Consider the following 17,330-nt stretch of genomic DNA (forward strand, 5'->3'; position numbering starts at 1 on the left):
CTGTTTTAATTCATCCAAACACAATGACACATTGTGGTTTAAGTTCATTAGTTCAATTTGTTAGTGTTGGCATGTAGTTTATCCATGTTTTTTTTTTTTTTTTTCATAACTCATTTGTCTCTTTTGGTGTATAAAATCATAAACTTCTTGTTGATTTTACTGGTTCCAACCATCTCGAGATAGAAAGGAGAATTTGAGTTGTTTTATAGGTTTCTTTTATAGAAAACTATAATATTTAGATTAACATTTTCTTTTTACATTTATTTTTTTAATAACAAAATATAATGCAGTGTGCTTGTTTAAAAGGTCTGATAAGCCAGTAGATACCCTTGTCAGGTCTTTGTTGAGTTATTAATACTTTATCTGGTCAATTTTTTATTTACTGTTCTGTTTTTGGGGGGCTTTGCTTCCTTGACTGCTTTTTAGAGCTCAGCATTATTTTGTAAATATAATTTTTAGTTTAGAATAAAAAACATGTTTTTCTTGTATGTCTTTTGAAACCTACTTTACATCTGAAAAAGATCACAGTTATTATGAAGTTGAGCTAGAAAATACAACAAGGATTTAATATTAAATTGTGTTTTCTTTTCTTTACGTATTTTCCTAATGCTTCAGAAGATTTCATTGATCCAGATAATCTGCACAATAAAATCTATCTGAAAACTATTTCGGACAAGGACAGAAAAGTGATTTGAGTAATAAAATCTATGCTAAAAAGAACTGGCTTTTCTGCAGAATTTTGTTCCTTTTTTTCTGTTTGTTTTTTCTATTTTTTTTTTTTTTTTAAGAAGGAACAGAAAGAAGAGTATCGGCGTAAATTATGAACACTCAAAAATTTACAATCTCTTCAATGGACAGAGGAGATTCTGTTTGATGGCTGATGTTCTTGATAACGTACTTCATGTATAATACCAAAAGATGTGAAAGCCTTCAAACAAATATAACACATTATAACATTTGATCTGAATGGTTCATTCTCAGTGTTTGGAAAATTCTCTGTATTTTATCTATTTGAAGATCACAGCACCAATTCACAAATTCAAGGCTAACCCAGTTTTGAATTGTTTCATCGCAGGCACTTTAGCATGGAAGCAATCTAGGTCTGAATCTTTTGCCACTTTCATATATTTTTCAGATCCTGGATCAGGTAATTGCTGAATTTTTCCTTAAAGATCAACTTTCAGATATTTTCAATTTCATAGTTTCTTTAGCCTAAAATATATTTTTCATTTATTGACCTCCTTTCTTTTTTATGCAATTAAAGTATAGCCTATTTGTTCATCAAATACAATAAAAAGCTTTAACAAACCAAAACGTCTAGAGAGCTGTTAATCAAATAAAAAACTTAAAGAAAGTTGGATTCTTTGCATGAAAAGCAGCCATAAATTAGAGGTATGGATAGTTATTGTAATGCAATTGGTATAATGTTAGGAGCGCCTTTTTTGCCAGAGAAGCATGATTAGACGGCCTTCTTAACGAAGCATCTTGTGTCTTTTTCTCTACATTTATCCCTGTTTAATATTTTAGAGGTCACTTAGAGCTCTTTTGTGTGTGCAGACGTTTGTGTGCATGAGTTTTTTTCTCCTGCATGTGTCCCCTGACACCTGTAGTCTCTCAGGGTGTGAGGAACAGACAGAGGCCAGAGCCGCAGTCACAGGTCTCAGACCATTGGGGTGTGAAATGAATCGCAGAGCCAACATACTCTGCTCCTGCTGCACACACTTGAAATCACTGCGAGGCTGTTTTTGTGGGCCCTACGAGAGTGAGGGAATAAAGGGTAGTGCCGAGGACGGACTCAGAAAAGAGGAGGGATGAGAAACTGTCATGCACTGTGGTTTTTCAGCAGCATTAAAAGCACCCTCAGTAAATGGAGCTTGTATAAATATTCATGACTGCTGGAACACTTTCTTGTGAGCAGTGGTGTTTGGAGTAATTGTTATTTTGTTTCAATGATGCCCTTTAGTTTAAGACCTCAAAGCTGTTGAAGAGCAGTGCCCAAAGCATGCAGAGCCCTACAAGCTCATGGTTTGCATCACTTAAGTTACAGTTGGCTGTTTATTTATTCAGCATTTGGATGGTTGTCTGAATCAACTAATACACAAAAAATATTCAGCGCTGCCTTTTTATGGGTAAATTCAAATGATTCCAGACAAAATTCAAATTTCAGCTGAAATTATTCCTTATGAGGCAGTAAGCAAGAAATTATCAAAGAAAAAATAAGTGTACATAGTGTCAATGAAAAAAACCGCTTCAACATTAGAGGATGAGCTGCGAGTAAACAGAACAACTAGGTAACCATCCAAGAGGCCTTGCTAATCACTGAGCGGAGTCAACACACTGTAAAAATAAAAAAAACAGCTTTCCCTCTTTGGCTGAAATACTAGTTTTAGTTTTGAAAACAGGAGAGCTAGGACTGACATATCAGGAACAATAATTTTAGTCAGTTCAGAAAACCCAGGCGTTGTTTTTTTTTTTTTCATTACAAAATGAGCTGTCAGATCTTATACCTTTAAGTTGTAGATCATTTCAGCCTCTAAAAGTTCTACTTACTTTGATAAATTGTTGTGAAATGTTGAAAAAAAAGCTATTTTTGAGTTGGTTTTTTTAATTAAAGGCTGAATGTTGTTAAACTGTCCGTTTTAACATGACCAATACCTGACTAAAAGACGTATGAAACATTATTGTTTGTTACAGCTGATATTTATCCCCTGAATGTTACAAACAAACAGGAACAGACCAGATGAATCTACTATGAGAAAAAGCAGAGAGAGCATAACGTAAGAGATTGAATTAACAAATTCTGCAGAGTGAGAGAATAAAGGTAGAATGAAGCAGAATGATGAAAAAGGGGTCCCTATGTGCTCCAGTTGTCTAAGCCTTTAGCAGCATAACTACAGAAATAGCTCAGGATAACCTGAGTGACCCTAGCTATAAGCTTTATCAAAAAGGAAACTTTAACAGCGTCAGATTGTTGAACCATGTCTGAAATTTTTGCATCTAAACCACTTTTTCATGCAAACTATATACATGCATAGAATAAGGTTTAGTATAATTTATAAAAAAAAAAAAAAAAAAAAAACTTTTTTTTTTATTTCATCTTATAGAAGAGGGTGTCCTTTTCAAACCTTTAAGGATCGCTGACTATCTTTTTTTCAATAAAGCCCAGGTACAGAACAGCTGAGCCAAGTAGTTGAATTACCCCATCAGCAGGTTATCAGGTTCCACAGGTGCATCGTTTGATTTGGATGCAATGAACCAGGGCCAGATCTACTGCATGAATGATTCCACTCCCTAATGGCTGACTTTTGACAGCTTTACAGAAGCCATTTTTTTCCTTTCCTATACTCTACTGCATTAATGTGATTTTTACTTAATCAAAACTTTTAAGGTAGCGCGTTGCAACTGTGGGAAAACATTCAAGCAAACTAGGGGGGATCAACGGAAACCCTTTCTGCTCTCTGATTGGCTAAAACCGCTGCTGATCATTCGGAGCACCGCCCATAGACGCACAGCGGCAGCGCTGCTTTTCCTTTTTTTTTTAAACCCCCACAATGATATTCAAGGCACTTGCGACTCGCCTGTGACTGTAGAAAAGGGGGGAAAGCACCAAGAAAAAATAGAGAGAGAACCTCACCTCCTCTCACAGCGAGTGAGGTAGGACTGAGGTAGGGAGCAAGAGGCTGTGGAGTTAAGAGAGAGGCAGCAGCGGCGGCTCCAGTGAGGAGTGTCTAATTGCGCTTTATTAGAAAGAGTCATTTCAACACATATTTCGACATGTCATCGTCCGGGAAAGACAACAGTGGCGCCCAACACGCCAATTACGTGGGACCTTATCGTTTGGAGAAGACGCTCGGAAAAGGACAGACAGGTTAGTTGGGACAGCTGTCTCTTTAATTGTGCTATTTGTTTTCAACGCGCTCCGCAGGCGAGTTGAAATGTGTTTGAAAGAAAACTACATGCTTTAGTTATGATACACATGTCCCTTTATTTTAAGACATTAGTGTGGTTTGGTTATTTATCAGCAGTGGAATTTTGACATAATCATTGTTTACGCAGTGGGATGAGGAGGGATTTGTGTCTGGTGATGCTTTTCTTTACACGGGTTTCCATGTTTGTGCGTCGGCGTTGGACCGAATCTGCATGAAAAGCTTCCAAGAACAGACATGACAGCAAGATGGGCAGAGAAAATCAACTTTTTTTTCAAAAAAATAAAAAAAAATCTGTGTGTGTGTGCGTGTTTTTATCTGGGACGGCTCCTCCTGCCTGTTTGCGCACCCGGTTAATGTCCTGTGATTGGAGCGCAACGCAGTTAATCCCGATTTGCCTGATAGATTGATCTATTCTTAGTCCGCAGGCACGCAAGGAGAGAGAGAGACAGGCGTTTCTCTCACAGGCAGAGACTGCAATTCGGAGCCGAACATCCCACCTTGGCACAACACCTTGCAGAGCCACACTAATCTATATTCATACACCCCAGGGGATTCAATCGGGCTTCCTGACTGAGAAACGCATGTTTTCTGTCAAGCCTGCACATCAGTGACAGTGCATTTTCTAAAGTTGCGTATAACACATGTCCTGTACAGTCAGTGTTAGATGAGGATGCCCTGGGTGCAGTAGCTGGTAATATTCCCCGCTCTCTGAGGGGATGCTTGTGTTTAGCTCCAGCACTTGTGACTGGACAGCAATAATGCCCTGTGGTCAAATGCATGCAGCAGAACCATGTGAAAGGAGAGGCAGGTACAGCCCTGCCTGCATGGCTGTGTGTAAGCAGAAAATAGCAGGGCTGATTGCAGCACTTTTTCTTTAAAAATCACCATCCTTTAAAAATGAAGGGAAAGAGTTGAACTTCTCTGCATCTGTGGGTAGATTATACTCCAATCTGTAGTTTAAAATAGCTACAATAGCTGTTACTTAACCCAGCTCTGTCCAGCTGGTCATGCTGAGCTGCCATGTGTATAAATGTTTTTGTCCAGTCCTAAACGGTGTGCTTTCCTCCAAATATTCTCTTATTTAATTCACCTGATCCACAGCTCACTGTTCAGTAATGGCCATTGTTAATGCAGTGTGTTTTGTTGTGTGTGTGTGTGTGTGTGTTTTATTTTTTAGATAATGCCTTAGTTGCTTTATGCAACAGCTGTGTGTGCTTTTCATTAATGTATGCACATTTAATGGGTAGCGTGGTTGGTTTGGGGGTGTATACTCTGTTATGGTGTTATTCAATGCTCAACAGTGGAAGTAGGCAAGGCCTGTCATCTGATATTAGGGAAAAAAATTATGGCTGCAAAGTATGGAAAAAATCCTTCAGACAATTCTCAGTTCCAAAGTTTTGTAGTTGTTTAGTGAAGGGCTGTGCTCTCCTCCCCTACCTGTTGTTCAGTCAGCTGATTGCAAAAAGGCTTCTTCTGTTTTCCACAGCCTATAAGAAGAATTGTCATCAGAGCAGCTGCAACTTTAGGGGTACAAAGTGTGTGGCAGCATCTTGATAGATGCAAGCATCTGAATGTGGTTCAGACAACTTGCTGAAGTTTAAACAAATCATCAGGACAAGGTTATGAATGTGGCATTATTGTTGATTTTTAGAAACTTGTGATCAACTGGGATTTCCAAACACTCATGCATTGAGGTGCAGTTGTGTAGATAAAGAAAATATCTTGTTGATGTTGCAGAAGAATGGAGGATGCATGTCCCCCACAAACGAATACCACAACAAAGATATGAAATACCTTTTCTAAATGGAAAATATGATTAAAACAATGTAAAAAATGTTAAAATAATGTACTTAACCTAATAAGTCTCCATTGCAGCTTAGCTAGTATGTTGAATTTGGTTGAGAGAAAACGATTAGAGAAAACGATCGTGCCTTTGATATTGTTAAGGCTGATGATGACAGTAAATGCTACAGCCTAGCTTTGTCACAAATGGTATTTGTCTCTTTCTGTGTATCTATATTCTGGTGGTTTTCCTAAAACAGGATATTGTATCATGTCACAAATATTGAATCATAAACAGATTTTTTTGTTAGTTAATTTGACTGTAAATCCACTGTACTCTAAGGCCTTCAATGACACCAAATTTCCACCCAGTACTGCAAGTGTGGCATGTGTTGGAACAGGGGACTTACAAAACTAATGTGCAGCTGACAGAATTTCTGCAAAAATAAAAGACACTATCATGCCTATATTGATCAACATTTTAAAGAATATTCCCTTTCATGAATTAATGCCATAAAGAAAAAAAGGTAGGTCTTAATTAAAAAAAAAAACAATCAAAACAACAGCTGAAATCATGCTAACTTTGTTTTAATTTTCATTTCCAGTCTTGCTTAACTTTGTATTTAAATTTAACAATAACAAAAATGTAAAAGTTGGATGAAGTCCTACACTGGTATCTTTACTTAAAGTCATAATGTTTCATGTTTTCTTTCCCTTCAACCCCCCCTCTGTTTTATTTAGCTTTTTCTGTTTTTCACAGGAGGAGCTCTGTCAGTCTTGTCTTGCTTTCTGATTGCCCACTGCAGCGTCCCTAATGGGTGTTTGTGCTAGTATCGAGCTGGTATCGTCTGTTTGGTACAGACGTTTAATTATGTGGTGTCACTGAGATCATCGTTCCTGTTCATGGAATACCTAAGACCAGCTCTGATGGATTTTTTTTTTTTTTTTGATTTTATAAATTTCTGTAAAAATGCAGGCCACTGGTCAGACAGAATTTTTTTATTTAAACCTTTTAGAGAGCTCCAGGACACTTAGGAGACTCACTTTCACTCAGAACCAGGGTTTCCAGCTATTTGTTTCTCCTTTGTATATTTAAACCACAGCACCATCCAACTGTTTTGTTGAGAAAAAAAAATGGTCATTGGCATCTGACTCGTATAACCATGCCAGTATTCACATTACAGACTGTGTCTAACATCCATTTGCCTGTTAACCATTTGTTGAACCGTTAGATCTTTTTCCCAGGCCCCCATGAAAAAGGTTGGCCTGGCAACTGTCAGTGCCCAATGGGCCTGGCCCGATCATGACTGGCAGCAGGGACTGTCCAGTGAGCTAAATCCTTTGTGAGGATTCCCGAGCCAGGGTTGGCTTGTATTAAGAGAGGAGGGAGAGAGGAAGACTTCTTCTTGATCTGGCTCTTCAACTCAGGAGTTGTGCAGGTTCTTTATCATTAAGTGATTAGAGCGTGTCCTGAGTCACACACATGGCCACCATGGGAGTTCTGAGTTGGATCCTGGTTTAATCCCCCTACACAGCTAAAATCTGCAAAGCTCTCACTCGCACTGTTCACGTGGCTCAGAGGTCACAGCCTGTGTGTTATCATAGCCTAGCACCTTACTGATTCTTTCACTGGTACAGCAAATAACAATTTACTGTTTCTTAATTAATAAATGCATGCCATGAATGCAAGGACCTCATTGCAAATCCTTGTCTAATTGTTTTGAGCAAGTATTTTTTTTTTTTAAGTGCGACCACATTTTCCCTTTAGTTTCTGCAGAGTAATTTGTGTGACTTCTCCTTTGTCAGGTGAGCATTCAGGCCTGAAAAGGTCTGTAGATATGAAGTGTCTGCATGGCTGCCTGCTGATTGGCACCACAGCTGCAGAAGAATAAGGCTTGTGTTTCTGTGGTTGATTGGTAGAACCTGGTCAATACTGTGCTTCTATGCCATATATTTTGTGCAGGATTTCTGTTGTGTATGGCAAGGGAATACATCAAAACCTTTCACTGTCCTTTAAAGCAAATAACCTGTATGTTGCTTTTAACAGGGAGGCCGTCTTTAAATGTAGTGCTAACCTAAACACTTTGTTGACCCATCTTGGGTCCATCCATCTTGGATATATACTGAAAGTCTTTTAAGAAAAAATACTTTTTTGTTGAGTACACATTTGAGTTTCTGCAGGCCTGTTTTTTGTTGCATTAAACCTAAAACTATTACAAAAATCCACATCATAAGACCAAATATAGCTGATTATAATGCTTTTCTTATGCTACAGTGATCCTAATGTCCAAAATGAACTTTTTTTTTACTCTAGCAGTATCTAAAATGTTTCCATCGGAACTGAATGTAATTCAATAATGTGAGAATATCCTGATTATAACTTGCTATAATAAAATATGTAGTGATACAAATGTGTTTGATTTAAATCAACAGGAGGGCAAACACATTTAGATATAAGTCAAAGACGACACAAGCACTGTAAACACATAATGCAGTTAGAAAATGAAAGTTTTTCTGTTATAAAGGGAGATAAAGCTACATTTTCCTGTGTGGTTAAAAAGTGATCGCCCTCCTAACAATTACATGTTGAGCCTCCCTCAGCAGCAATCAAGTGTTTGCGATTACTTGAAATGAGCCATTTATAGCACTGTGGTGGAATTCTGGTCCACTCAGCTTTGCATAATTTGTTGTAATTCATCCCAAATGGATAGTTTTAGTGCATAAACGTTTAAAATTCATGCCAGACTATGTTAATAGAATTTATGTCAGGACTTTGACTAGGACACTACGAAGTCCTCAGTTTGTTTGTTCTTAGCCTTTCGAAGGTGGACATTGGAGATGGGTCTTAATGTTGTTTTTGCTTAGCTGTGGTTTTTAATCTTGGCACTCTGCCATGCAGGCTATTTTTGTTCTCATGATGAAGACATGAACACTGACCTTAACTGAACCAAGTGAGCCCTACAGTTCTGTGGATTTTTTTGGGGCCTTTTGTGACCTCTCTGAGATGCCGCTGCACTTCTGGAGTAATTTTGGTTGGCCGGCATCTGCTTGGAAGAATCACAACTTTCCTAGGTTATTCACCTTTTGTGGATCATGTCTCTTACTGTGGGGCACCAGTGTTCCAAACTCTAAAAAAATCACTTCCCAGACTAAAATTTATTTTTCATTTTTTCCTGAATCTAGGCATGAAGCTGACTTTAGAGTAGCTTTTGGTGTGCTTCATTTTGTCATGCAGATTCTATTTAACTGATTTTTTTGTGTGACAGTAAACAGGCATGGGTTTGGGTAGAGTCAGTGAACTTGGATGTGTTTTACACATGGCCACTATTTTCTTCCTTATAAAATTAATATAAAACTTTATCTTCATGTCTTACTTGTTTAGCTTTGATTGACACTTTATTTGCTTTAATCTTCTTAAATACTTAAGTGTGACAATCATCTGTTTGAAGAATAAAAAAGAAAAAAAAGACAAACCTATTATTTTTCTATCCAGCTAATAAACTACATCCTTTTTTTTATATTTTATATGAAGTTTGCATTTGGCTTCTCCTAATAAAAGGAGTTTTGGTACACGTAGTCATCATTTTTCAATAATTTTACCAGAACATACAAATACCCTCCTGAAGTATTTTCTGATTATATTACACAGCTGGAATAAATAACTCTATAACTGGCACTTCAGTTAATATTTGTTTGTCTAATCTGTTACTTGTTATGCTTTTTATAATTGTTACAATATATTGTGTAGCCTTTAGCTATCTCCCAAATAATCTAATTGCTTAGGCTTTCCAATACTTTAGAAATAAAGTTCTGTTGGCTAGCAGAATAAAGCATTTCTTCTAGAGTTGATTCTGTCAACAGCTCTGGGAAACAAAAGAACTATCTCCTGTTTTACTTTGAGATGGGAGTGTCAAACAAAGATGCAACAGGATGTCGAGCTCAAAGCACACACCCTCAGGGGCCTACCTTCCCAGATGGATTTGCATGCTTTCAGCGATTGGGTAGCATCAGTTTGATATGTTAATCTGCCAGATCTTCTTCTATACCCCTCCCTATTTATGTCCAATTTGCCTGTTTAAAATTCCACTTGAATTATTTCAGTTTCATCCATAAAAAAAAAAGAAATAATTAAATAATAATTTTCAATTTCTTTATCCGTAACCAGTTTTGTTATATAACAAAGATCTAATAACATATATAGTTCTAACCAGTGTGTGTTTGGTGGGGGGGGGGGATTTCAAATTTTTTATATTAGATTGAGAGCCATTAGCTTATCTATTTAGATAATTAAGATAGGATTAAAATATAAAAAGTACCGTACTAAAAATATTCAAGACTATATTTGACTAATATAATTTTATTTAATATCTACTTGTTATTGAAAGATACAGAAAATACTAGAAGGTTTCCTTTTATGGTTTAATGTTAATAACAGTTTCATAGATCACGCCCACTTAAATATGATAATATAAATTACACAGAACCTGCAACACTACCTAATAATCTTGATTTAAAAAAAAAAAGATGTAAACTGAAATGTCTAAATATTTAGATAACACAGAGAAAAGTTTTTCTTTTTAGTTATGTAAAAATTACACACAAGGATTTGCACGTTACTGAAGGTGTGTGGCTTTTCATTTAGGAATAAATTCGAATATATGTAGGTTAGTAATATTTATTTTAAATAAAGTATATAAATTCATTTAGCTCAAATTTAAGAAGGTTTCGCATCTATTGTCCTTCGCACAGATACGGATAAGGACAGAGGTGATAAGTGAGCCTAGAGCAGGCCGAGTGTACTGCCCAGGTGGAGCACAAGTGCATAGATGAAGTTCAGCGTGCACCATGACTTTACAGGAAATTAGTTTATCAGAGAGAACACTACCAACCAGTCTCACTTGCACATTTTGACTAGAAAAAATGCACTACATTTGGTGGTACAAAAAAGGCATATTAAAGCAGGCAGCAGCTCTTCCTGATATTGAGCACCACTACAGAACTTGATTAGTTTCTTAATTATTTTAGTGGTGCTCCGTAATGAAGCATATAGGGTTTTTTTTCACCACTGGCTCCAATCCAAACACCTTTTAGTTCTACCGCTTAAAGATCTCCAACAGAGAAAGAGCTAAAGTAACTTTTGCCTCATTTTATATCTGAATCTCAAATATCTGAATATGCTTGCTTTGTGTTTTTTGCCAGTACTGCAACTTCCAACTGAATCAACTACTGCTTTGTTGGCTAATGTTGAAAACATTACTGTGAATTACTCTGTTCTTGAGGGCAATATAATAGTGGAACCAGAGGCCTATTAGCTGGAAAGCATTGCATGGTAAAACTGTTAATCCACTTCTTTTTGTCATGCTTATAAATTGACATGTGTTGAGTTTGGTATTGATGTGCAAGGTCTCTTGATTCTTTTAGTGGATGTTTGGAGAGTGACATAATGTCTGCTTGAGGGACCTTCATTCTGACTGTTCATCTGACAAAAAGCTCTTTGTGATGTAGTCTTGATGTCCCTTTTCTCTCTTAAGCTCTCCCTGTTGCGGTCTATCTGCTGAGGACTTCTTGTTTAGGGATCGCTGCTAGAAGGCATTTAAACCAGTATCCTGCTGTTCTTGCTGTCTTCATGTCACCAGAAAGGCTTGCCAAGCTGTAACTCTTACCATTTACTTGACTGCTTGCAGCACTGGGACTTGTTTGTGCATTTGCTTGTATAGTAGGGTAGAAAAAGCCCTGACTAAATTTTATTTGCTTTTTTGATTCATTACACATGTAGGTATTATCTGAAGTAGTCTGGCTGTCTGGTAATTTGTGCAACATTATAAGAAATGTTATGGTGATCCATGGCTAATGTATGGTTCATTTGGATCTGTGGCCTATATGCACAACCCACATACTTCCTGAATTTCAGCTAGCACCTTTATTTCCTGTCCTTCATTACTGGACAAAGGGTTAAATATTTAATGAGGTCACACACACCTGGATTAAAAAGTTGTTCCAGGAAAGAAAGAATGGTAACAAAGGGGTCGCCTGAAGTTTAGGAGTTAGTGGAGTTGCCAAAATGCCAGAATATTTCTTATGACAAAAAGTGAAATCGGCATGTTTTTTATCAATGCTGCCAATAAAGACACTCAGCTTATCTACTGTCACACTGCTTTCCAGTGTACATTAATTTGTGTTTCTAGTGCGAAGAACTCCAAGTGATGATCGGCCTGTGTTGTTTGTGGCCTTGCTTGAACATTTATGTATGAGTAGCCCTGACCCAAAGGCTGTTCAAGCTTGGTTTCTCATAGTTGTAGCAGTGTGGATCAGAGCCACAGAGCAGGAAGCCAAGCAAGCATTATACCCAAGCCCCTGTCACTCCGTGACGATTTAGACCAGCGTATGCCTGTTGTACGGAAAATCTGGCAAAAATGCTGGCATACATTGGATAAGTTATGGGTACGTTTTGTATAAGTTATGAGCACGCTCAAGTACCCTGGTGCATGCTGAAACACTGGCCCACGTCGACATACGGCAAGTACGTGGACTTATGCTATACGTGGGGCATAAGTTACAGTTAGGTGATCTGATGGTTGACATACGCTAAGTGTACTGTAAGTTACTCATAAGTCGTAGCGTCCAGCTTATCCAAAACCTATGAGTAACTTCTCCTACAGACTTAATCCCCATCATAGGGTGAGCAAGAAGGTGAGTGTGATGGATCCTCCCTGCGTTCACTCCCACGACCAACAAACTTCCTAACAGACATGACGCTGAATCTGCTGTGAATGCAAACCTTCTTTCTTTCTCTTTTTTTCTTTTAATTTCTTTTTTTTGGGCGGGCCGTATCATTGCTGCTACCCTCAGAAGCGGCGATGCGCTTGAGGGGAGCAGCTTTAGCTGATGATGTCCATGAAATGATGCACAAGCATCATTGCATGGCATTAGGCTGCCATGCGTTATGCATAAGTAAGACAAAAGTTCTGGACTCGTTATGAATACGCTATGTATATACCCCCCAAATTTAAAAAATACATAGAAAGTTCAGCGTTATTCAGCATTTTAGGAGATTCTGGGACGTCTGGCATACTCTGTCTAAATCGGAAAGGTGTGACAGGGCCCTCAGCTGTTTCACTTTGTGGTTAAAACCAGGACTAGACCCCATCATCCCTGAAATGCATCCTAACTGGTGGGATTCTGGTGATGGATGGACATGCCCCTAGAGAGACTTTACCTGATGTAAATATAAATGGAATTCTATTCAAAGTCTAAATTTTCTCTCTCAGGTGTTTCTGGCTTTTATTGTGAGTTACATAATTAGGATTGTCTTCATCATTCTCCATTCTTTCTCTTTTTTTGTCTCATTTCCTCTGAGCAGTCCACTTTCATACAGGGCTTCAGTCATGTGGTAAATCAGACAAGACCTCTGTGGAATTGCATCGATTGGGAGGAATGCATGTAGTCAATGATTTTCAGAGATTAATGATGAGGAAAGATGTAGAGAAATGTGGGAGGAGCGAGGCGGGGCAAAGAAAAGGAGATGGAACGGAAGTAGAGGCAAGAAAAAGCCTTGAACTGTTAGAGGATGAAGTGGTCCTGAACCCTTTGGCTGGTGGAGGTTATTAATTAAGGAAACGTATTGATCATCATCTTCATTACCCTCTCCTTCGGTTTGATTTTTCATCTCTCTGTTGCTGACCTCTGGAGGGTAGAGAGTTCAGTGAATAAGCAAAGGAAAGCTAAATATGTCTCAGTGGGTGACCATGAATAAGTGTGTTTAGGGTTTTTATGTGCGTTTTTTTTTGTACAAGCTCCATCACTTCCTATTTGGTTCCTAACCTAACCCAGCGCACTCACTGTCACTTCTTTTCTGCCGTGTTATATAGCATGGGGAATGAGGTTAGGACATCAGAGTGATACGGTCTATTTCCCCCAAATCATACCAAGACGCGCCACACTTGCACACTTCACTTCGTCCATTTTGCCATCTGTCAAGGTTCCAACTTCTCCTCGGCTCCCTTGTTTTCTATAATCTGATTTTTAACTTGTTACTTTGAATTTCACACGTCTTGTTTGCCGGAGTAGAAAGGGGAATGCAAGTCCAAAACACAATCTTGGTGCATGACTTTGCACTGTTGATTCAATAAGAATTGCATGTTTTTTTTGTTTTGTCTTGTTTTTTTTAACCAGTGCTTGTTTAATACAGCTGTTCACTGAGTCAAGTTATTTTTCTTTAACTTTGGCATTTAAGATGTATAGTGTAGAGTATTAAATGTCTTTGTACACAGTGGTGGGCTTAATCAGCCCGTCTCTCCTCTTTTACCAAGTTGAGATTAACCCTTGCTTAGCCACTCGTCTGGCTAAGACTGTGAGAATACTGGGTTGGTTGCCAAGGTTGGTTGCCTGGTTGTCATGGTTTCCCTCCTTCTTGCTGGTTCCCAGTATTTCCCTCCTGAAGGAAGAAAGGAGTTTCTTCCTCCTGCTCTCACTACTGTCAAATCATTCCGTCTATCCGTAGCTCTAATTTTGCTCAGTCTTTAGCTTTTAAGGCAGCTGCCATATGAATGTAGAATCATGACAATCCTGAAGCCTTTCATTTAACTTGCAGGGTTTATGTGTTTATTTATTGAGGTTGGTTAGTTTTCACATGTGTATGCTGCATGTGTGCACATGCCTATGGTGGCTGTGTGCTCAGACATACGGTGGTGGATCAGACCGGCTTGCCCTGCTCTGTGCTCTGTGTTGTGTTCCCGTTTAAATCTGGGAGATTAGCTCATGTGGAGAGCCTCAGATTTAGTTGCCATCAGCTCAGCTAGCCTTGGCAGGATTTCCTCAGAAATGGGGAGGCATGAGGGGGCGGGGGTTTTTATGAGCCTCCCCACCTCTTCAATGATGCCTGTGCCTCCGTACTGTATTTTTGTGAGTGGGCTCGTGACCTTGACTTAGGTGCTGTTTTTTTGCCATTTCTTAGACATGCAAGTCACTTTGTCAATTGGTTGAGACTGTCATTGCCTCTTTAAGAGGGCTATGCCTCTAATTTATGGCATCTCTCAAGTTATAGCCATCTTATATTAAATTTGACCATAATGATCGATTTTCTCATATGGATTATGTCTAGTTGTATATTATCATGTGAATGCCATATGTTATTAAGTAAAAAGTAAGTCAAAATATCATGCATATGTTTTATAAGATGTTACACAACAGTTTGAAGCACTTTTTCATATGATTTGTTCACTTTAAAAACAAATTACTTCTTCTATAATAAGTCAACATGTTGATTATTTAAGTTGGAATAATCTCTGCTTGCTTGTTTTGAATGAGTAATTACTTAAAGGTATAGTGGAGGATGTTGTTTTTCCGGATGGATCATCAAAAAAACTGGTCCTTCTAATTTTCAATCATTCTGGGGATATGTTTATGTAAGGCCGTCCTATCTGCTCGTCCACATTTTCACTTACCAGTGGTGAGTCTGACATGGTAGAAAAATTGCAAGTCTTTTTTTGGAAGATAAGCTTGTATGAGCGATGGAAACAATAACTTTTAAACAGAGTGTGCATTAGGAGAAATAGGCTAGTGTATGCTCTTGCATGTGTTTAATAGGCGTTCCCTCTCCGGAGCAGGTACAGGTTGTGCATTTTTCTTTTAATAATGACAGGGTCGGTCTTTTCATAAATTCATGAAAATCCTCCACTATACCTTTTACAAAAATAAAGGGGAAAAGTGCAGTGGCCTTCTTTGAGTTAGTCAACATTAGACAGCATCAGGTGGGAGAAGGGGAGCACAGGTTTACTGTTTCTTACAGCCAGAATACAGCTGACTGGTCCACCTCTTCACTTAACGAAGTTTCATTCTTTGAACCTATGAGAATCTACAATTCTTACTGTTTCAAAAAAATAAAAATTATTTGCAACTGTGGTTTACCAAAAGAAGGCCCATGAATGCCCTCAATAACTGGATTATAAGAATGAGATGAGACTTGAAAAACCCCAAATCAACCCCAAATAGGAAAGCTGTTTAATGTTAAACTGTAGAGGAGTCAAAGTGGGAGAAAGTGGGTTAGTTTTTCTGTATAAGGTTGTCTTTCTACCGAAAAAGCATAATAAAATAGTTTTTTTGTATGTGTTTATAACAATTAATATTTAATTGATCTCAGTCTTTGTCCAGTTGCAGTTTGACAAGTTTAAATATGTTGACCTTTTAATCAGAGATGATTATGATTACATGCAGTCCTGTGCTTAATTGCAGGACAAAATTTTGACACAAGTGCAGCTTAAAGGAATAGTACACCCAAAACATGATTAGCCTTCATTTTCTACTCACCCCCCATGCTGAACAACACTCTGGAGTACTTTTTTGATATCTCAAATGCATCTGGAGATCTGGGAGGCTTCTTGCTGTCTGCTGACATTCAAATAATGGAGGTCCATGGCGCCCGAGACAGAAAGGTCCATAAAAGTCCACAAAAAACGTGTCAATATTCCTCCATACTGCTCGTCCAATGTATTCCAAGTGTCCTGAGTGGGTAGCATCCAGAATTTACTCGAAACGAAGTCATTTAGAACGTTTTAGAGCCTAAACAGTAGTGTATAGGATTTCCTAATAGCGCCCCCATGCGCGCTCACGATTCTACGGAAGCCGGCAGACCAAACCGGAAGAAAGTGCGCATTCAGCGTCTGCTCTGCCGATAATGCAAGCGTAGAAGAAGAAATGTGCTGTTTACCTGTGCAAAGAAAGAAACAACGAAAGAAAAATGTCTGAGGACTTCAGTGTTGAGGAAGAGCATGAGTTCTTTGCCGAGCTGAATGCGCTGGTTTGGTCTGCCGGCTTCCGTAGAATCGTGAGCGCGCATGGGGGCGCTATTAGGAAATCCTATACACTACTGTTTAGGCTCTAAAACGTTCTAAATGACTTCGTTTCGAGTAAATTCTGGATGCTACCCACTCAGGACACTTGGATTACAATGGACGAGCAGTATGGAGGAATATTGACACGTGTTTGTGGACTTTTGTGGACCTTTCTGTCTCGGGCACCATAAACCTCCATTATTTGAATGTCAGCAGACAGCAAGAAGCCTCCCAGATCTCCAGATGCATTTGAGATATCAAAAAAGTACTCCAGAGTGTTGTTCAGCATGGGGGTGAGTAGAAAATGAAGGCTAATCATGTTTTAGGTGTACTATTCCTTTAAGAAACGTTTATTTTCAATTAAAAATAAAAGCATAAAAATGAATGCAAAAGATGGGTTAGATTAATTTAATATGATAAAGTCATATTGATTTCACATGTGCAAGAAATAATATGTAATGTTAATGTTCCCTGCAGCAGTTTATCATGTTCCAGGTCATACATGTACTTTTTATGTATATTTATATTTATTTCGTTTATTTAAACATATAAGCTGATCATGTACTTTCTAGGTGCATATTTCGTTTTAACCTTACTAAAACTCCATGGGGAGCAGAGCTCCTCATAAATATGGTAAAGGAATAAAAAGAAAAATGCTTTAATGCTGGTTTGCCCGCTTAAGGTAATGAGTGCATGAGCTGTAATTAAGTTAGCCACCACTATTATTAACCTTTTTTCCCTTTTCTTATTGATGTATTTTTTTTTTTACATATTCTAATACTCAATGTTA

The 17,330-nt window shown here is 38.2% G+C and overlaps 1 protein-coding gene across 5 annotated transcripts in view; it reads left to right on the forward strand.

Annotated features, from left to right (window-relative positions):
• Window positions 1–3,523: 3,523 nt before the first annotated feature.
• brsk2a (BR serine/threonine kinase 2a) overlaps window positions 3,524–17,330 on the forward strand; it is a 262,598-nt gene continuing 248,791 nt past the window's right edge. For 2 of the 5 annotated variants that reach the window (XM_038275549.1, XM_038275539.1), the window contains exon 1: window positions 3,524–3,868. In XM_038275549.1, coding sequence (XP_038131477.1) covers window positions 3,775–3,868 — 94 coding nt within the window. In that variant the 5' untranslated portion in view covers window positions 3,524–3,774. The remainder of the gene's footprint in view (window positions 3,869–17,330) is intronic. The other 3 variants (XM_038275575.1, XM_038275566.1, XM_038275558.1) reach the window with 2 other exon arrangements.

This window comes from Cyprinodon tularosa, unplaced genomic scaffold (assembly GCF_016077235.1).
Source record: "Cyprinodon tularosa strain WSP-4 unplaced genomic scaffold, ASM1607723v1 ctg121, whole genome shotgun sequence".
Taxonomy (NCBI): Eukaryota; Metazoa; Chordata; class Actinopteri; order Cyprinodontiformes; family Cyprinodontidae; genus Cyprinodon; species Cyprinodon tularosa.